At 38.4% G+C, this 21,611-nt stretch overlaps 1 protein-coding gene across 1 annotated transcript in view; it reads right to left on the bottom strand.

Annotated features, from left to right (window-relative positions):
• The window catches only part of LOC107590018 (mucin-like protein), a 20,304-nt gene extending 972 nt beyond the window's left edge, over positions 1-19,332 (bottom strand). The window contains exons 1-21 of the mRNA XM_016278616.1: positions 18,438-19,332; positions 18,174-18,296; positions 17,083-17,144; positions 16,084-16,269; positions 14,663-15,263; positions 14,380-14,529; positions 13,122-13,336; positions 12,958-13,033; positions 11,110-11,397; positions 9,529-9,765; positions 8,439-8,585; positions 8,065-8,243; positions 7,164-7,356; positions 6,927-7,046; positions 6,732-6,851; positions 6,536-6,556; positions 4,286-4,350; positions 4,004-4,196; positions 2,007-2,135; positions 1,747-1,918; positions 1,472-1,654 (exon numbers count right to left, since the gene is read on the bottom strand). Of these exons, the coding sequence (XP_016134102.1) occupies positions 1,510-1,654; positions 1,747-1,918; positions 2,007-2,135; positions 4,004-4,196; positions 4,286-4,350; positions 6,536-6,556; positions 6,732-6,851; positions 6,927-7,046; positions 7,164-7,356; positions 8,065-8,243; positions 8,439-8,585; positions 9,529-9,765; positions 11,110-11,397; positions 12,958-13,033; positions 13,122-13,336; positions 14,380-14,529; positions 14,663-15,263; positions 16,084-16,269; positions 17,083-17,144; positions 18,174-18,296; positions 18,438-19,332 (4,317 nt within the window). The 3' untranslated portion in view covers positions 1,472-1,509. The remainder of the gene's footprint in view (positions 1-1,471; positions 1,655-1,746; positions 1,919-2,006; positions 2,136-4,003; positions 4,197-4,285; positions 4,351-6,535; positions 6,557-6,731; positions 6,852-6,926; positions 7,047-7,163; positions 7,357-8,064; positions 8,244-8,438; positions 8,586-9,528; positions 9,766-11,109; positions 11,398-12,957; positions 13,034-13,121; positions 13,337-14,379; positions 14,530-14,662; positions 15,264-16,083; positions 16,270-17,082; positions 17,145-18,173; positions 18,297-18,437) is intronic.
• Positions 19,333-21,611: the final 2,279 nt, after the last annotated feature.

Genomic DNA, 21,611 nt, shown 5'->3' with positions numbered 1-21,611 from the left:
CCACCCAACCACACACACACACACACACACACACACACACACACACACACACACACACACACACACACACACACACACTGCATAGAGAGAAGTGCAGGTGTCTGCCTGGTGCCTCTTGTGATTGACTGTCTGCTTTCCACATTACAGAAAGATGCTGCTGCCTCCCAGTGGTGAAAAGTGCATAGTACACTTCCACAACACTAATATTTAAACAGTAATTCTGTACATAAAACCAGCAGCCATGCATGCATATAACATGCAATTTATTCCAAAGCTAAATTTTCAGCATTACTATTCTAGTCTTCAGTGTCACATGCTCCTTCAAAATCATTCTAATATGCTGATTTGCTCAGGAAACATTTCTTATTATTATCAGTGTTGAAAACAGTTGTGCTGCTTAATATTTTTGTGGAAACCCTGATATAGCAGAATGGAAGTATTAATTTAAGACATTTACGAAAAATACATTTGACCCAAATTGTTATGCTAGTAATAAAATGTGTAATAAAAACGAATAATATTATTTATATTAGAAAAGTATGAAAAATAGAAGTACATTCACTAGTGGTCTCATACTTTTAGAACCCACTGCATGCTGTAAAAATCATGTTTCCTCACACATTCAGTTTTGAAAAAAGAACTCTCTAGTAGTATCCAGAAGTTATTTTTATTTTAGAACCCACTGCATGCTGTAAAAATCATGTTTCCTCACACATTCAGTTTTGAAAAAAGAACAATAAATTTTTATTTGAGGAAAACGTACTAGTGGGCATAAAAATATCATAACCATTATTAAGTATTTTAAGACAAAGTGTTTGAGTGGGTTTGATGGTGCCATATATATTTGCTTATAGACAGCATAATGTACATATATTCAGTTGCTCAATATTTTTGTGTAAGATCTTATTGACCATTATTTGAAATTCCTTGAAGAATGCATATTTCACCACCAAACTAAGGGGGAAAATGCATTATAGGACCATTGCTGTGGTATTTGACATTATTTCATAATATTTAAGCACATTTTACCACTATTTTTATTACTATAATGCACCCAGACCTTATAAAATTTTGAGAGGTACTAAAACGTGCCTAATTTTCCTTAAATTTAACCATATTTCCAGCAATACCTGCAACTGGTGTTCAGATGTTTCTCCTCTTGCATTAACATCTTTAAACGGTAGCTTTGTTTTTTAAAGTCAGTGCTAGAGAAGTGCAACTAATGCGTGTCAACTGATAATTTTGTTGAAATTTGTTGAGAACACTGCATATGTACATTATGTTCTTCACAAGGGTTAGTATCTTCAATTAACTGCAGGCAATAATTCAGCAGAGCTTGTTGCTCACAGATCGCTCCATGATTCTTTTGCATGTGTTTAGTGTTCTTTCACTTTCACACATGACTAAAAGTCAGCAGTCTCTGTTTAATATAAATAATATAATATTTAGATCAATTTTAAACACAATGTACATCTGCACCGATGCTGCATGAACCGTACAGGGCCTGTGTTATCGATACCGGCGCTTCTGTTGAGGTGTGAGGTTGTCAAGGATACGCGGGCTGACGTGGGTGATGTAGTGCAGAGAGGGGTCGTCAAAGTTGAACGGAGGGTTGAACTGCTCCTGAATGTACTCGGGCAGCAGATGAGGAATACTTGATGGAGAGAGAAAGAGTGAGAGTTAAGATCAAGCATGCAACCATCCAGATACTGTAAATGTCATTGTATGTGTGATCAGGACACTCACTCTCCAGAGATTGTTTTCTTGCGTGAGCAGCAGCAGAAGCAGGCGAGGGCCGCCAGCAACAGCAGTAACAGGAGGGGAATACCAATTCCCAGGACCAGCCCCAAAATTAGTGACTTCTTATCCTCCGTAGTCTGAGCACCCGACACGTCTGTGCGGTTAACGCTGTTCCAGTCTGAGGTGGAGGAGAAAAAACTAATTTTTATGAAAAATGTAATGACCAGACTCTGAGCATGAACACTGTTTTTTGGGGATGCTCTTACCTAATATGCATGACTGTGATTCTTCCTTTAGATCAGTGCCATTGCACACACACCTGTAGCCCCCGTAGGTGTTGACACACAGGGCTGTTTTTGAACACGGAGCCTCATTTGTCTTACACTCGTCAAGGTCTAAAGAAAACAAGGAATACAAATTCTAAAGACAAGGAGTAGAACTTAAGAATTCATAAACAGGAATTAGAGGTTAATGTCTTATATGTAACAGTTAATTGCAGTCCCCAAATATAATTGGTTGAATAGTGCTTCAAGAGAGCTGATATTCAGTACAACAGCACTGATGCTTTCACTGTTTATACCGTTTGTTGTCTGTGTTCCAGACAGACTGTCAGTGTGTGTGTTAGTGGTGGGGATTTTTCATTGAGTCTTACGGCAGGTTACATTTTTACACCAGTAGGTGGCGCCAAGTGACTGTCTTTATTAGTGAGTCATTGACTTAATCACTCAAGGATTTGTTCAAAAACACTAGCTGTGTCTCATTTAGAAGGCTGCACCCTCCGGAGGTCGAATCCTCTGGAGGTCGCATCCTCTGTAGGATACATATACGAAGTGTCCTCAACCTCGAATTAAACGAGACGGCCTTCGTAGGACGGGCGGAAAAGGAAACCGGAAGTATCGCGTTGCTATGCCAACACATTTAGAGCATCGTTGCGCTCTCACACTACTTAAATGAAGGAAATTTATTTCTAAATTTGGAAAGTAATTTGAAAAAAAAAATGCTTTTACTTGTTATATTTTGTTCAATGTTTGAGGAGCTGCAGCCTACGTACAGCAGGCATCTATTAGAGAAAAAAAGGAGGAGGATATTAAAAACAAAGTTTATCCGTTTTTACCGAGGCGAATTAAGGTACGTTGTAAACACCACATCTGCACTTGTGTGTACGTTACATCTGCCGGCGCCGGGCTTTTTCAAATTAACAACGGTTGTTCACGGCGACGCAAAGAATTGTGGGTTATCTGTAGCAGCGAAGGATACACCTCATGCACCCTCCGAAATCCTGTGAAAGAAGGTCGCATTCGAAGGTCGCATTCGGAGTGTCCTACTTGCTTTTCTGAAATGAGACAGTCTCGATGACGTATGCAGCCTTCGAATGCGACCTCCGGAGGACGCAGCCTTCTAAATGAGACACAGCTACGGTTTCATTCAAGAACAAACCAAGGGACTGTCTTGGCTAAGTGGGTCAGTGAATCATTCACTGAAGGATTCATTCAAAAACACTGATTAATTCAGGAACAAAATAAGTGATTTTCTATATGAATAAGTTATTGAATCATTCATTCAATGACTCATTCAAAAACACTGTTTTATTCGGGTACAAAATAAGTGATTTTCTTCCTGAGAGAATCATTGAATCATTCACTAAGTGATTCATTCAAAAACACTGATTCATTCAAGAACAGTCTTTATGAATGTATCACCCATTCACTGGACATATTTATTAATAATAATACTAATACTACTACTAATAATAATAATACTAATACTAATACTAATACTACTACTACTACTAATAATAATAAAATACTATTTTTAAAAAATGAATAAAAAATAACAGATTCATTCAGGGACAAAACAGGTGATATTTTATGAGAGAGTCATTAAATCATTAAACAATACTGATTCATTGAGAAACAAAACTACTATCAGTTGCTCTACTATCATATGCAGCATTTGGTTTTGATTCGAATAGTTTTCATTGGCAGAGCAAAAATAGACTAAATAATTGGCAATATCATAGGTCTTCAACCCTGCTCCTGGGGACCCACTGTCCTGCAGAGTTCAGCTCCAACCCTAATCAAACACACCTGAATCAGCTAATCAAGGTCTTCCAGATCACTTGAAAAGTCACAGGCCAGGTGTGCTGAAGCAGGTTGGAAATAAACTTTGCAGGACAGTGGGTCACCAGGATCCCCAGGGTTGAAGACCTATCAAAAGAGTCATGTAATAAGCGAAAATAAAATATTATAGTACATTTTCTTACCGTCCACAGAGGCTGAACGGATGCCATAGTACTGACTGACTCGGGTCAGGTAGTCCATGACATACCAGTGCGGTGTGTCACTGGACACATTGATCCTGTACTCATTCTGCCCGCCTGCTGATGCTGAATCAGGAGCTGTATCAGTGGCGTTGTAGAACTTGTTCTGGAAACCCATTGACAGGATCTTCTGCAGCTATAGAGAATGCAGAAATTAATGTGAGCTGTAGTGTTAATGACATGCCATGACATGCACATTTTCACATCTCAGATACATGCCCTGACCTTACTCAGTCCTGGTGCTGACGTCTGCTTTCCCCAGCCCATGGACACGTTAAAAACATTCCATCCTGAAGAAAAAAATAATAATTTTTGTTGGTTTCTCCTAAAATATGAAATCCAGGGTGCAATTTGCATGGTGAGGATATGGGGGAAGTTTTCCCTGCTTTTGATATCCCCACTTCAGGTCGTTCATTTTTTTTCACCCTGGGTGCTTGGCCCCTTTATCTGGTAGTGTTCTTCTTCTTCTTCTTCTTCTTCTTCAATGTCTATGGCAGCCCATAGAACCATATGGCAAAAGTTGTGAAACTTGGTACAGAGATAAAGGACAGTCTGAACATGAATTACACCACATTTGGAGTCTCTAACTCAAACCCTCTAGCTCTACCACTTGTCCAAATTTGCACTCATGTTTGTGCTAATAACTTTTGAACTGTAAAGTGCTAGAAACAAAAATCTTGTTTCCTCTGATTCCTTGGCTCAAGACGAATGCACCCTATAATGTAATTTTCCATCGTTAATTTTTTTCCACCATTTTGAATTTTTCAAAAAAAAACAATTTTTTCAAACTCCTTCTAGACCATTTGTCTGATTTTGTCAAAAAAAACCATTGAAATCAAGTTGATCAGTCAAACGGTTTGCGAATAACATGTGAACGAATTTGTCGAAGGGCTCACCAAAGTGGATGTGAGGCAATATCTCCATAATGCTTTAGCATATTCAGACCAAACTTGGTGTGTGTGTTATGATAACCATTATCTGAGGATACCTGCACAGTGCAAAAATGAAAAATTACTATTTTTGCTTATAACTTCAGAAAGGTTTGGCCAAAAATCACAAGACTTGTCTTTTTACATGTCGGACATTTTGAATTATGACAAAAAAATACTATATTTTAAGAATGCATTGGGGTATCGTTCTGAAACTTGGAATGTGTTATCAGCACCATGCCCTTAAGGTACTTAACCGCTACCTTGTGGTCAAAACTTATAATGAAATAAAAAAAAAACACTAATAACTTTTGAATAGTTTTGTCTATTGTCATGAGACTTGTCTTGATAGATTCCTTGGATCATGCCGGGAATATTGATACCAATTTTGTCATAATTGGCCGAAATTCCTGTCTGCCATTTTGACCTATTTTTTCGTACTCCTCCTAGACTATTGGTCCAATTTTCACCAAATTTGGCTCAGAACATCTTCAGAATTCAAGTTGATAGATGAAACGGTTTTCATTTACCACATCAACAAATTTGATGGCATGATCCCTACTGCATCTGAGGCTTATCTCTGCAAAGCTTTGACATGTTGACACCAAACTTTATGTATGCCATTGTCACTTCACACTGACCATGCCTCATCAATTTGGTAACAGTGCCACCTATTGGTCAAAACTGATGAACAATTAAATCATATTACTAATGTTACGGAGGGAACACAGGAAGCGTGCGGATCCATCTGCAAGGTTTTATTAACAGAGACGTGGTCAAAAACTGAATGGAGGCGGGGTGAAGTTACGAGGTTTCACTGACAGTTTGAGGATACAATGGCGTTACGAAGTTTTACTGACAAGCACTTTTTAATGCTTATCATGGGTTAAATATTTGTAAAACCCTCTGATTTAAAATAATAATAACGGAATATAATAGAGATATGAAGTTTGGATAATTTTCCACGGCACACCAGACTGGGCTGGGGTATGGGTTCTGCCATAAGGAAATGCCGCCCCTGGTCAAGATTATCTATAGTCAGAGCAATGCACTGTCACTGACACTGATCTTGTTTTACAGAGTTTGTTTTCAGAGTCGTAAGCAGCCTAGTAAAATGTGCACAACATTACAACTTATCCTGGACTAAGATGGAATGAAAATAACTCATAATTTGTCAGTACGATAATTTGTCAGGAGAGATGGCTGAAATGTGTTCAAAATGTTTGACAGCTTATCTTAACAGTTCATGAGTCCTTTAAATTATATAAATACATTTATAATAAACAAGTTAAGGGTCAAATAAAATTTTGTTGATTCAATTTAAACAATTATTTTACATATTTTTACTATTCATTTTATATGAATTACACTGTATATATATATTACACTGTCTAAATTTCTGAATTAAAAATTCAATGATGACATTCAAATATCCCCTCCCCCTTTTCTTTCTTTCTTTTTTCTTTTTGTTTGTTTGTTTGTTCTTACAAATCACGCCCTAATGAAACCTATATCATTCAAAGCAAATAAATAAACACAGTCTCACCTGTGGGATTAGCAGATTCACCTAAAAAAAATAAAAAAATAAAACAAAAAATAAATAAAACAGTCAATCGTGTTATGAAGTAATTGGTTTAACCAAATGAAAGATTCAAAATCTTTGTTTCTTCAATCAGTTACCTGTGTACAGTAAATGTAAAGCTGAAGTCATGTTGATCAGTTGTGAAAGTAAAATCACTTACCACAGTCGTCAGTATCTCTGGTCTTCTGATAACGGCATGAGCAGCGCACTGATCCTGGCACGTTCACACATTCAAACTTGGCATTCGGACAGGCTGAGGGGTCCAGACACTCATCAATATCTGTGGGTGAAATAAAGCATGCGTGACTGCAAGTGTGTCTCAGTGACTACTAGCATGTGCATTCTTGTTGCATACCTTCGCACTCTTTTCCATCGCCACTGTAGCCACGCTTACATTTACATGTGTAATTGTAGCCAGTGCTGCTGCAGTCTGCCATCTCATGACAGGGGAAGGGGAACGGAGGGAGACAGAAATCTGTGGGACAGGGTTAGTCAAACTTTTGTTTATGATTATTATGGCTCTAAAATCTGAATTTGAAGCTGTTGCAATGAAAAATAGCAAAATAAGTGTGCCTTTTAAATAACTACTGACCATTTTCAAAGCATTTGTATCCTTGTTTGCCCTGGTTTACAGTCGGAGGAGGGCACGGTCCACATGTGAAGGGGTCTCTTTCTTTCTGTCTTATGCATTCCACACCGGGAAAACAGGGTTTTCCTTTACAAACATCTGCTCTGTTATCACAGTACTTGCCACTGAAACCCAGTGGACAAAGACATTCCACAACCTAGATGTAGACCCACAGAAAAACATGTTCGTCTATGTTCAGGAAGCATTACATACAACACCACTGTACACAAATGAACACTGATTATAAATCAAATTTTATATTAGAAATATAAAACTGATTTCTAAATAAAGCTGTAGCTAATTATTTTAAATTATTAAATTAAAATGCATTAAAAAACATTGTTTTTTTGTTAAATATTTTGCACTTTACTAATTAACTAATCAGTTTTTGATTTTTACATGATATATACACTACAGTTTGTGTCATAAAAAAAAAGGTAATTAATACATTTATTCCGCAAGTATGCATTAAATCACATAAATAAATGAGACATTTCACATTTATAATGTTAAAAAAAGATTTCTATTTCAAATAAATCCTGCTCTTTTTTAACACTTCTATTCATCAAGAATTCCTGATGTATATAAATATTAAGCAGCACATGTGTTTTCAGCATTGGTGATAATAAGAAATGTTTCTTGAGCAGCAAATCAGTATATTAGAACGATTTCTGAAGGATCACGTGCCACTGAAGACTTTGTGAAGCTTTGACGTCACATTAATAAATTACATTTTAAAATATATTCAAATAGAAAAACATATTTTAAATTACAATATTACTGCATTTTTATAGTTTTACTGTATTTTGCCAACCGGTGGTATCACCACAACCAATTTAAATCTAAAGTTTCTCTGCATGTTTACCTGAAACTTTCCCTGCAGATGGTTCTCCACCACACTGTTGTACTGGCAGCTTCCTCCATTCATACAGTTACAGAGCTGCAGAACAGGGGTGATCACGGAACTGGATGTTTGATCGCTCACTTGAATTGTCAGATTGACTGACTGAATACCAGAAGGGTTCCACCTGAGAATACCATCACCTTCAAGACACAAATAAACCAATTGTGAAAAATGAATGCACTAAAATGTATTGCATGGCATTAGATTTACAGGCTTTACAGTTAACAGAGGATTATGCTTTAGATATAGATCTGTCAGATGATCTCAGGGACATGTGCTTATTACATTGTAAGCAGGCTAAGTTTATAAATAGGATGCTTTGCAGTAAATCTTACTGCTGCCGATGGTGACCCGTGGAGAGCGTGGTAAGCCCAGGGAGAAGGTGATTTGGTTTCTGTTTGGATCCTGAGCCTTGAACTGAACTCTAACGGTACTATTGACTTTACACATGATAACAAATGGCACAATGGGAGGCAGGTTTCCTGTTGAACACAAGCAAAAGCAAAGGGAGGGAGCTGTTAAAATGTCCTAGAGACCGTGAACGAACGAATGAATGAATGAATGAATGAACAATTATACTGTGACTACTAAGAGGAATATTTTATCACTCACAAGTATTACACACAAATGAGAAGAATTGAATATGAATGAGTTCATATTGAGATCTCTTTTCTAATCTTGGCAAATCTGAGCACAAGTTTGAAACATTGTTAAGGTGTCTTCTGAACTCAAGTCTATTTTTTCAGGAGGATAATCTAAGATGCAGTAGACATAAGCGAACTCTCAATTTGCTCTCCAATTAATCTAATTAGAAACAGCTGACATTAAAATTTAATTTTTTTCTTTCCTTTGTGATAAGCATAAAATACAGTAGCGTTTTTAAGAAACTGCTACTTTTGCATCAAGTTAATCAAAAGTGACACTAAATACATTTAAAATGAATGAAATATTAAATAATTCTATTTGAAAATAAATGCTGTTCCTTTGAATGTTATATTCATCAAAATACTGTATTTATATTGCGGTTTCCACAATACATTAGGACAACTGTTTTCACATTGATAATAATAAAAAAAAGTGTCTTGAGCAGCAAATCAGCACATTAGAATGATTTCTGAAGGATCATGTTACACTGAAGACAGGAGTAATGATGCTGAAAATACAGCTTTGTCATCACAGAAATGAATTTCAGTTTAAAATATATGAAAATATTACAAATTTAAATATTAAAACAATATTACTGTTTTTACTGTATGTTTGAACAAATAAATGCAGCCTTGGTGAGCATGAGAAACATCTTTCAAAAACATTTTTACCGGCCTCAAGCTTTTGAACGGTAGTGTATTTTTAGTTTATTTAAGTTTTTATTTTAGGTCAAGATATTTTTGTGCATTAGGTGAAGGTTGATGTGGATGACCAGCTAACCGTAAATTTGTGCTCGGGTCTGAAGTTGCTGCTGGTCTTTCTGAACATCCTGGCCGAGGTTTGTGTTTCCTGTGGCCAGGATGTCATGCACACACTGCATGTTGCCCTGGCAGGTCTGACTGTGTCTGGCCAGCAAGTCTGGGCTCACTGAGGACATCAGTTGCTCTGTCATGACAGGACTGAATGGAGCACTAGGAGGCTCTGACAACAGAAGACTCTCAGGAACAGGAACAGCCCCTGTGGAAAACAACCAGACACAGAAGAAACAATAAATAGAGTGACCAGTAAAAAAATCTTAAAGGAATACAATATTCCTTTTTTCCATTATTTAGAGACTGGATTGGGATTTGTTCAACAAACAAAACAAAATCTATACATTTAAGAACACCCTGTTTCTAATAGGTCCATTATGATTCCTCAAAGGATAAAATGCTCCTGTAGTACATCACAAGGACCTTTCTCAGGAATTTAAAACTCCTATAACTGCTATAACACAATATTGTACTGGAATAATAACATATTATTCCAGTACAATACAGTAAGAAATCATCAAAACGATTTTGTATAAATCCGATTTATCCAGTAGGAATTCTTACAGGATTGGTTCCAAATTATGATTTTAACAGGAATCCTGTACATATTTCTTCCAGACTATTTGATCAAATAATGCCAGTTCATAATAATGGTAAATGCATACCCTTGTGAAAATTAAATGAAAATGTATTATAGTTTAACTTTATATTAAATGCTATTAGTTGAACTTAAGAGTGGCTTTTTTGACCCACAAGTAGGGCTTAGGTACACCTGTATGTCATTTCATAATTACTTCTATTGTCTTCGAAAACGGTTAGAATGTACTGCTGAATGTACTGACAAACATTTATGGTAAACTAAAATATCAAAAGTAATTTCTGTTGAAACTTGTCATGTATTTAAATACATTTGTAATGAAGAAGTTGCAGCTTGGTAAATTTAGAATATTTTAATTTTAAATGCAATATCAAATAACACCACACTTAAACTTATAATTAAGAACTTTACATGTGCTTTAGTATGTTAGGTAACACAACAAAATAAGTGTGCTTTAAAGTGTGACAAAAGATTATTAAAACATAATTTAAGCTGCACTTCAAAGTAAAACCTTTAATTTGACATTGACAAAGTGCAATTTTTGAAAGTATCCTTAAGTGTGTCAAGAAACGTAATTATGAAAGTGTCTGTCTTTAAGTACACCTTTCATTCACAAGTGGCCTTTCATTTTTTTTTTATATTATATCATCTGCAAGTGCAGTTTCCCTGAACAAACTCCAAAATTGCTGATTATTAATAGTTAGTAAGGTAGTTGTTAAATTTAGGTATGGAGTAGGATTAAGGAATGTAGAATATGGTCATGCAGAATAATGCATTAATATGTGCTTTATAAGTACTAATAAACAGCCAATATACCAGTAATATGCAAGCTAAAACACAACTTGTTAATAGCGAGAACGGGACCTTTAAATAAAGTGTTACAGCAGTTTCTACAATATTTAACATTTTCTCACTAATAGACTACTGAATCCAGCTGAAGAGTACACGCACATGACTGTCCAAAGGGAAGCAGACTCTGTTCAGAGGGGACGTTGTTGTTTAGAGAAGGCACCATACGGCCATTGGAAAGCAGGAAGTCATCGGTCCTGTTGGAGCTCCAGAGTCCCAGCAAACCCAGTGTACGGTTGTAGAACCTCTGCGGGACCTCCACCAGAGCGCTCCGCCTCCCAGCATCACCTCTCCACACGATCACATACAGGCCCTCGCCGTACACCACTGCACAGCGGCTCATAGAGGTACAGCGCACCGCAAAACCCTGCTCATTTACGTGCACCACTCCTGTCAAAACAGCAAAAGCCGCTCAGTAACATCAGAAATCGCATACTTCTCTACCCAGCAAACACAAAACATTTTTACAACTTTTCACAATGTTGTATTTTGGTTGCAGTATTCTACAGTCTTTGGTACTATACAGTAGGCAAAAAACAGCATGTGAAAGGAGCAATATGTCCGAATTCATAGTATTCATAAAACAGTTGCTGAAATGCCCAGATGTACTATTTCTAGCGAGATTCTGAAGTGCACATCTGAATGTGACTAAATCGATACTATCCCATGAGGCCACAGGGGAGGATTTGTGAATGGCAGTGAAGCAAAGCAACTGACGCTGGTAGGTTCCCCGACTATGGCAACATGGCGAATGTAGTCTGGATAAAATTCTACACACATTTATAGTATATATTAGGGTTGGGTAAAAAAAAAAAATACTGATATCTCGATATTAATCGATTCTCATTTTTACGGAACGATATCGATTCTTAGTCCCAAGAATCGATTAGTCTAGCCTGTTTTCAGTTAATGGACGGAACATTGAAGGGTAAGCATTGTGCTTTGGTACTTTTAATATGAAACAAAGTCTCAGATTTCAAATTCTGTCCATTGTATTGCAGTATTTAAACAATAAATGCCATGTCGGCGCTGTTTAATGTGGAGTGACAGATCGCAGTAGTGCCTTAGTTCAACAGACGCAGCAGCGCGTAGCGCACGTGAACTAATCATCTCCTCCACATTAATACCAGTTTCAGCACAAAATAAACATGACTAAACATCTGAAGGTAAGTTAAAAGAAAGTACAACTTTACAATCCGTATCCTGTCTCATGTAATCTCTCAGTGTTCTCCGCGCAAAGACATCAATATAACAGCTTGTAAACAATGTCACGTAACGTCACATTTACCTCAGAAAAACATATTCGTGTCCATAAACTCATTAGTCAGATAGAAAAATAAACTGTAGAGAGGGGCATGTTGCTAAATATGAACCACATAACATTCATTATATTTTTTACTGTTCTTCAATGTTTAATTTATGTTTTAATAAATCCATCAAGTTTTTATGACAGCCACCATTTAAATGTTTATATATATTTTTTAAATGAATTGAAGTAGAAATATTATGTAACTGTAACTTTATTGTAAAAACTTCATTCATTTTAACCTTCAATATTATAGTAATGTAGTACCAACTGTTCTCAATTTTCAGACACAGTCAAGATGTAATGCCTTTCAAAACATCCTGTTTAGTCTTTTAGGTCAAAGGTGGTTTGTACATATGATTTTCTTTACCAAACTAAGACTTAAATGGATGAGTTGTATCGGATAGTGAAGAAAAAGCATTGAACAAGAGCATGGAAACATGAAAAGTCCTTTAAAACCCAGGATGCTTATAGTATGCCATATGTCCATTTGTGTTATTTCATAGGTATGATGACTTATTATTCTAAAATATGCGAAACAGTAATAATAAAGGAGAAGGTTTTCTTTGACTAGTGTTGTAAATAGGAGGACAACATTATTATTTCTTTGCATGAGCATGTGAAAACCTTGAAAATCTTCTTACCAACAGACACAGGAATGACCTCATCATTAACCAAGACCTTAAGTCCATCACCAGATTCAGCACATTGCCACTCCACCTTTCGAGAAATCATTTCACAACTTTACATTGTGGACACACTCATTTATGCACATAGATCTATATTTTATCTGAGATGTCAGACTCACCTTTCCAGCACCCTGATAGAAGGCGGCTAATCGTACTAGAGCAGGCACCAGTTTGGGCTGCCTGTTGACCACTAGAACTGCTGTTTGTCCCTGCAGGGTGAAGATGTTTGATCCTGTGCTGGAGGAGAGACGGACTATAACATACTCCCCCAAGCCTTTGAAGGTATACTCACTCCCGTCAAAGGTAATAAAGTGGAGACTGCCATATACCATGCCTGGATTAATGCAGAGAGTGCAACAGAGTCTCTTTAAAGATCATTCCTTGTCAATATGAGCTTCAAATTATTTATTTTATATTAAATCAAGCAGTAGTCATTAGGGCTGCAAAATGATCAAATCTGACAAAGAAAATGCAATGCATAGATTACATAATGTATGATAATGATACACAGTATATAGGAACCATATCAGTTATGCATACTCATTTGCCCTTTATTTACATTTAGATTACCTTTACTGTTATCTAAGTTAATCTTTAAAAACATTAATAATTTAATAATAAATGTAATCTTTAGCAAAGCTCAAAATGAATATCCATATTTCATACTGTACATATAATTGTGTGATGCCTGTAGCATTTAAAATGTTTGATTTTAGTTTTTAAGGTTTTATTTTATGTATGTATGTTATGTATAGACTACATACACTGTAAACATTTGGTGTAGAATTTACTTACAATTTTCACTCAGAAATTGCTAGTAAATTTCACAAATGACAATGAAGAAATGGTAATAACATACTGAATTAAATGTGAATTTTTGAAGTAGAAAGACTGAAATAGTACTTTCTTGTAAAATGTACTCCAATAATCTTTGTTTTATTTATTGATTACAGTAGTATAACATTTTAATATCACTTATGTATCATTTACTGGCCATAACATGACAGTAATTATCGGCTTATTGGTATCAGCCAAAATGTAACATCTGTGCACCCAGGATAATAATTTACTACAATACACAATGCATTACATGTTAATTTCTTATCCAAAATACAATTCTTGACATACTTTCAGATGTTTAAATACACCAAACTCAGATCCATAATCTAGTTCCAGTGTTGTGCTCCACTATTTGAAAATAATTGTAAATCGCCCCATAATAATTCTAACAGATGTCACCAAATTGTGACTAAATGTCAGATTTCTTGATGCTTTACATAAGTAAGGAATCCTAATGAAATCAAATTGTTTTCAAAGCAAATATTTACACCGCTGGTAGTCATAAATGAGGGAGTTGGTGAGACCTAGAGCTCTTACCAATGCCTGGTGCTCCCCTGTTCCCAGGTATACTGCTGTCAGAGCTATTCCAACTGTAACCCTGGCACCGGTCTAGTGGTCTTTTTGCCAAGTACATGTTACACAGAGGGGACTGAACACAGCACCACTGGAAGGGTAAAAGATCCTTGTCTAGTAACAAAGACAGCACAAAAAAAATTTCAAATCAAAAAGATAAAAAGATCAGGTAACACGTGGTTACAGGTTCAACTTACAATGCCTCTGCAAACTTCATAAGAATAAATTATATTTGGAATGGCTTTACCTATATGCAGTTGCATCTTGTCCTCAGTGAAGAACCATTCACTGTATCCAGCCACTAGGGGGCCCTCTGGATCATACACACATCTCTTTCCTACCCTTTGTTTGTTAAACAGGATAGACTGAAAGACACGGCTCCTGCTGCCACCCCACCTAAGAGCTCTCAGATCCCTCACTTGTGCCATCTGTTCTGATGGTGGATTCTCAAGGCTAAAAGCCAGGTCCTCCTGTGCTTGAACACGAGTGCAAGGACAAGGTGCCAGTCCTAATGCCCATTCTTTAGGATCTGGCTCATTGAAGGCCCATATCTGGCATTGCCTCTGAGGATCTGAGCTGGTTTCAGGGGAGCCAGTAAGGTCATACACCAGCTGCCCCAGTTTGCCTGTGTTACCCATGACAGTCTGGGGACGATAACGCCCTCCTGGCCTGAACAGGTTGTCCGGTGGCTTTGGAATCTCATTGTGAAAGTTGCTCTTACCATCAGTGTAGCCTATAAGAGCGTTATGATTAGTCCTCTGTCCTGGACTCCAGTTCATGTCACTGTAGCAGAGCAGAGAAAATGAACGTAGTCCATCTGTGGTCAGAATGCACTGGAAGGTGTTGGTCTGTGGAGGACGTTAGGATGATTATTGATAAGATAAGCATGTAAAGGCCTTTAAAACAGGACCTACTTGCCAGGATAAAAGTATTTTAACTTTGAAATATCTGTCTCAAGACCACCATGGTTTGTTCCATTCCATTCTGTGTAGCTGTTTTTGAAAACAAGAACGTGTCCTGCATGAACAGCCTGTTAGTCATTGTAAAAACACTTCCCAAGATTTTTCTAACAATACAAACTAGGACAGAGAGTGGGGGTTTGGGTGCGGACAGCAACACTACACCAAGTCCATAAATTTAGTACCCATATCTAGTCAGAGAAAGGATCTTTCATATTGTGTAAGATGAGAACATAACCTGCAGTTTTTCCTCAGTTGCTTTGCCATGTAATTTTAAATTCATATGTGATTGGTTGCTAGAATGTTGCAAGGTGTGGTTGCCTGGGTGTTCTTGGAATACTGTGGCTTATTATTGACCCAAGTCATAAGAGTCTGCCCCCATATCTCTTTGACATTCCAACCCCTAGATATGGTAACTTTAATGTAATTTTATTGAATTTTCAACCAATTTTATTATCTTCCAGGCAAAAATAATAAGTCTAATTGCTTAGAAAAATAATAGAACATCAAGTAATAGCACACCCTCATCAAAGTCTGCAGTAAAAATGGTGGAGGATGAGATACATGTTAAAGTTTAATTCTTAGGTTAGTTTGTTCAAATCCCTAACTCTAACTATGGACAATATTAATAATATTAATAGTGATGCTTGCAGTAGCAAACATTCTTAATTATAGCTACTGTTGCTTTGGTTCCGTTCATTCATCTAACACTCAACTCAGAGAAGTTGATCTTTTGATAGGACACGGGCAGAACGTGATCCCATGTGATTTTCACAATCCAGGTGGGGGAAAAGGGGGGTTTGCCCCTTTGAGTCTCAAATTTGCTAACATCGTGTGCTGTTTTTTGAAATATTGCCTCAGCATAGATGTCATATATATTAAGGAGACGGTATTCCTGTTGGACAGAAAGGGAGAATGTTCAAAGTTTACTTCAAGGTAATTACCACAAAAATATATAGTTATACTTATAAAAGCTTATAGTTTTACTTAAGTGAAACTTAATTTAAATTGTAAAAAGATTACATTTTAATTATAATTTCCAATATCTCAATGTGCACACCATTTGTGTAAACATTGTGTAAACACTGTGGCTCTCTCAACCTTGTCAACACATTGTCTCAACTGGTGCTATGAGTTTAGGGTGGGACTATCTGTACAACCAAAGGCAGACAGGGGAAATGTTTGTGAAATCTGTTTAAAAATAGTAATTATAATACTGGCACAGCACCTATATAAAATGATCCAGGTTTATTGATGCATACCTGATCGGGACGACAAATTCTGCTCAAAAGGCATTCATTTACATCTGTACACTGTGGACCCTGAGCCTCAAAACCAGATACGCATGGACACTGGAAAGAACCTGCTGTGTTTACACAAACAGCGTTGACAGTGCAGGGACAGATATCTGCTAGGCATTTATCAATGTCTTGACACTCTGTTCTGTTTAGAAAGTAACCCAAGCTGCAGTCACGTTTATAAGACCCATGGAAATTGATACATGTAGAGTGAGATTGACATATTGATTCATTCTTTGATCCTGAACACTCATCTATGTCAAGACACCTAGTGCCATTGCTCCAGAATCCCATATCACAAGCACAGTAAAATGAGCCAATTGTGTTAATGCAAGTTCCATAAGTGCAGAGTGTGCCAAACTCTGGGTTTGAGCACTCATCTATATCCTCACATTGGGTACTACTGGTACCATTAGAGGAGAATCCATGATCACAAAGGCACAGAAATGAACCTTCAGTGTTGACACAGACACTGTGGTCTGAACATGTAGAATTGTTCAGGCATTCATCAACATCCTCACAGACTGTCTGATTGCCTGTATACCCATCCCAGCATTCACAGAAATACCATCCCGCTGTGTTTTGGCAGTTGGAGGCATTTGGGCACTGTGCTTTCCCTGTGGCACATTCATCAACATCCAAACACAGAGAGTTGTTAGAGTAAAGGAAACCATTGTTACATGAACAATTATACCCTCCCTCTGTATTGTGGCAGGTGCTGTTGTCTGGGAAAGTAAAGGTTCCTACACTGCACTCATTTATGTCTACACAGTGTGTCCCGGTGTACTGGTAACCTTCCCAGCAGTCACAATGAAAGGACCCTTCTGTATTGAAACAGTGGGACAACTCTGGGCAAGCTCCTGTTTGTGTACATTCATCTATATCCTGACAGTCTCTACCATTCCCAAGAAACCCTTCAATGCAGGAGCAATAGTTTGACCCACGGATGTTTTTGCACTCAGCATGGGTGTTGCATGCATTGGTTACATTCTTACAGTCCTTCTCATTCACACAGGTACCCAAATCATAGACTAGACCAAGGGTGCATGTGCATGTATATGTTCCAGGAAAGTTTTGGCAGGTCATGTTGTTCCCACAGATTGAGGGTGGCAAACATTCATCCACATCCTCACAAGTAAACCCATTTCCTTGGTATCCCTCCGTGCACTTGCAAATGTAGGACCCCTTTGTGTTGTTGCACATGGCAAGAAGGCTGCAGTTATTAGGCAAAGTTGAGTTTTTAGTACACTCGTCCACATCTTGGCAATCAAACCCAGATCCGGTCATGCCAAAGGGACAGGTACACTTGTAGGACCCAGGGGAGTTAGTGCAGCTGGCAGCTGGGTGGCATCCTCCATGTTTGGATTGGCACTCATTAATGTCTATAAGTCATTCAAAATGGGACAGGGTCAGGAAAAAAAATCCCTAAAAGACTGAGAAGAGAGTCTTCAAGCAAGCAAAGAGGTGCAAAAATGAATTTTGAAACAGAAGGAAAACTTACCAGAGCAGTTTTTTCCATCACCAATGAAGCCGTTGAGACAGGAACACAGATGACTGCCAATTGTGTTTACACACTGTGCAAACTTGCTGCAGTTATTGACTCCAGATTCACATTCATCCAGATCTGAAAGGTTGGGAAAAGAGTAATGTGAGAAGAAAAGATTGAAAGAATGGTGCCATTCCCTGGCTAACTGAACCCAGGAACTTGGCTTATGTAAATATAAATGCTTTTTATTTTTTATAAATGCATGTGTATTGCACATACCTATGCATTCTGTTCCCTTAAGAGTGTAACCCACTTTGCAAATGCAATCAAAGGATCCTGGGTTATTGACACATTGCGTCTCTTTCTTCGGGCACACATTCTCTTCACATTCATCGATGTCTGAGCAAGTGAGTCCATCCCCTTTGAATCCCACATCACACACACACTGATACTCTGAAGGTGAAGGATGACACAGTCCATGTGGATGGCAGGCAGGATCACATTCATGACTAGGGAGGACAAAAGTGTTGTTGTATGCTACTGTGCCATTCAGACAAGAACAGACATATGCTCCAGGGGAATTGATGCACACAGAGATGTCTGGGCAAGTATTATTTGAAAGGACACATTCATCCACGTCTGTACAGGTGGAACCATCTCCTGTAAAGCCCTGATGGCAAATGCACAAGAAGTCACCAGGATAATTGTAGCAGTTGGCATGTAGATGGCACATCCCCTCAATTGCACATTCATTTATATCCTCACATGTAATGCCATTTCCTGAGAAGCCATGATTGCAGGTACATGAGAAGGAGCCTGCTAAATTCAAGCATGTGGCATTCTGGTGGCAAGGTTTCTGCTGTTCACATTCATCAATATCAGAGCAGTCTAAATCGTCAGTGATTTGACTGAAGCCTGCTTTACACTGGCATGAATATGACCCTTCCATGTTTGAGCACTGCTCATTGATACTACATGCCTTATCAGGAAGCTGGCATTCATCTATGTCCTGGCAGGTGGTACGATTGACTAGCTGAAAGCCTGAGGGGCAAACGCAAGAAAAAGACCCCTTACTGTTGACATATTTTGCTCTGTTGCTGCAGCCACCGTTATCAACAAGACACTCGTTCACATCTGTGCACTGCGACACACCATCACCTGTGTATCCCACCATACAGCTGCAGTTGTATTTCCCTGGAACATTAATACAGAGTGCATTAACATGGCACCGCCTTTCTTTGGCACACTCATCCACATCGTCACATACTAACCCATCACCTTCAAAACCAGCTAGACATGCGCAGATGAATGGACCAGGTAAGTTTTCACAAGAGGCATAAGCACTGCAATGTCCTGTGGCACATTCATCCACATCCAGACACTGGTTTTGACTAAAGCTATAGCCTGGACCACAGTCACAGAAGAATGAGCCTGCAGTGTTGACACATGCAGCGTTGGCTGGGCAAATGTTATTGGTGGCACATTCGTTAATGTCAGTACACTTTGTACCTGTGCCCAGGAACCCTGGGCGGCAAGAGCATTCGTAGCTTCCTAGCAAATTGGTACATATTGTATTGGTGTCACAGCTGTTCTTTCTGTCACATTCATTAATGTCTACGCACGGCCAAGCCATTTCCCACAAATCCTTCAGGACAGGTACAACGATATGAACCTGGTAAGTTTGTACATTCAGCAAATGAGCTGCAGAGGTTGATTTCACATTCATTGATGTCCTCACATGTCTGTCCGTTGCTTTGGTAACCACTGTTGCAGAGGCAGGTGTAAGATCCTGGCAGGTTCTTGCAACCTTTGTACCCAAAGAAAGCAGAGCACACACCAGGAGTCTCTGAACACTCATCAACGTCTAGGCAGAGATAATTTCCATTGCCTTTGTAGCCAGCGTTGCATGTGCACACGTAGGAGCCAGGGTTGTTGGTGCACGTGGCATTCCAGTGGCAGATTCCTGGTCTTGTGCACTCATTATTATCAGTGCACTGAAATCCATTTCCAGTGAAACCAGACTTGCAACTGCAGTCTCTTCCTCCATCTCTGTTGGTGCAAAGTGCATTAACATGGCAGCCACCATTATCAGTTTGACACTCATTGATATCTTGGCATTGGAAACCATCACCAGAATAACCATTTTGACATGAACAGGTGTAACTGCCCAGATCGTTACTGCAGACTGCTTTTACATGGCAGCTGTGTAGACCAGTTGTACACTCATCAATGTCCTGGCATTGCACTCCAGTGCCCCTGTACCCCATTTGGCACATGCAGAGAAACTTATCATTACGTGTTTTGAAGCAGTCTGCATTGGTGTGGCATATGCTCCCTGCCGCTGCACAGTCACTAAGATCTGCAACTGTGTAGACAGAATGGATAAGAGTTGGGTAAGTCTGGCAATAAGTGACTGTATTCTGTAGTGTGAGTCGATCAATCATAGAAGACTCTGATCTTGATCATGTTACTGACCTGCAGTTGTGTACCTGAACACAATACACAGGCATAGCAGATACAGCAGCAGACTCCTGCAAGAGAAGGTCAACAAATATGAAGTAAAAAAATTTTTATTTACTGTTAGGTTAATGACTCTATGAGCTTTCGAGACTGTGGCAGGTGACCAATGAGTTGTTGTTTTGCTCACATTTAATTGGATCCAAAACTCTTTCCTCGGAAAATGCAAAACCAACATATTGGAATTTTTTATTGTGTCCATGATGATTTTTAATTTAGCTTTTTTTGTGGGCTTCACTGAGACATACAACGCCAAGAGTCTCTGAACACTCATCAACGTCTAGGCAGAGATAATTTCCATTGCCTTTGTAGCCAGCGTTGCATGTGCACACGTAGGAGCCAGGGTTGTTGGTGCACGTGGCATTCCAGTGGCAGATTCCTGGTCTTGTGCACTCATTATTATCAGTGCACTGGAATCCATTTCCAGTGAAACCAGACTTGCAACTGCAGTCTCTTCCTCCATCTCTGTTGGTGCAAAGTGCATTAACATGGCAGCCACCATTATCAGTTTGACACTCATTGATATCTTGGCATTGGAAACCATCACCAGAATAACCATTTTGACATGAACAGGTGTAACTGCCCAGATCGTTACTGCAGACTGCTTTTACATGGCAGCTGTGTAGACCAGTTGTACACTCATCAATGTCCTGGCATTGCACTCCAGTGCCCCTGTACCCCATTTGGCACATGCAGAGAAACTTATCATTACGTGTTTTGAAGCAGTCTGCATTGGTGTGGCATATGCTCCCTGCCGCTGCACAGTCACTAAGATCTGAAACTGTGTAGACAGAATGGATAAGATGGCTCACATTTAATTGGATCCAAAACTCTTTCCTCGGAAAATGCAAAACTAACATATTGGAATTTTTTATTGTGTCCATGATGATTTTTAATTTAGCTTTTTTTGTGGGCTTCACTGAGACATACAACGCC

This window comes from Sinocyclocheilus grahami, unplaced genomic scaffold (genome assembly GCF_001515645.1).
Source record: "Sinocyclocheilus grahami isolate Dianchi unplaced genomic scaffold, SAMN03320097.WGS_v1.1 scaffold123.1, whole genome shotgun sequence".
Taxonomy (NCBI): Eukaryota; Metazoa; Chordata; class Actinopteri; order Cypriniformes; family Cyprinidae; genus Sinocyclocheilus; species Sinocyclocheilus grahami.
Note: the sequence above shows the minus strand (reverse complement) of the source record. Positions and strands in the feature narration are given on the sequence as shown.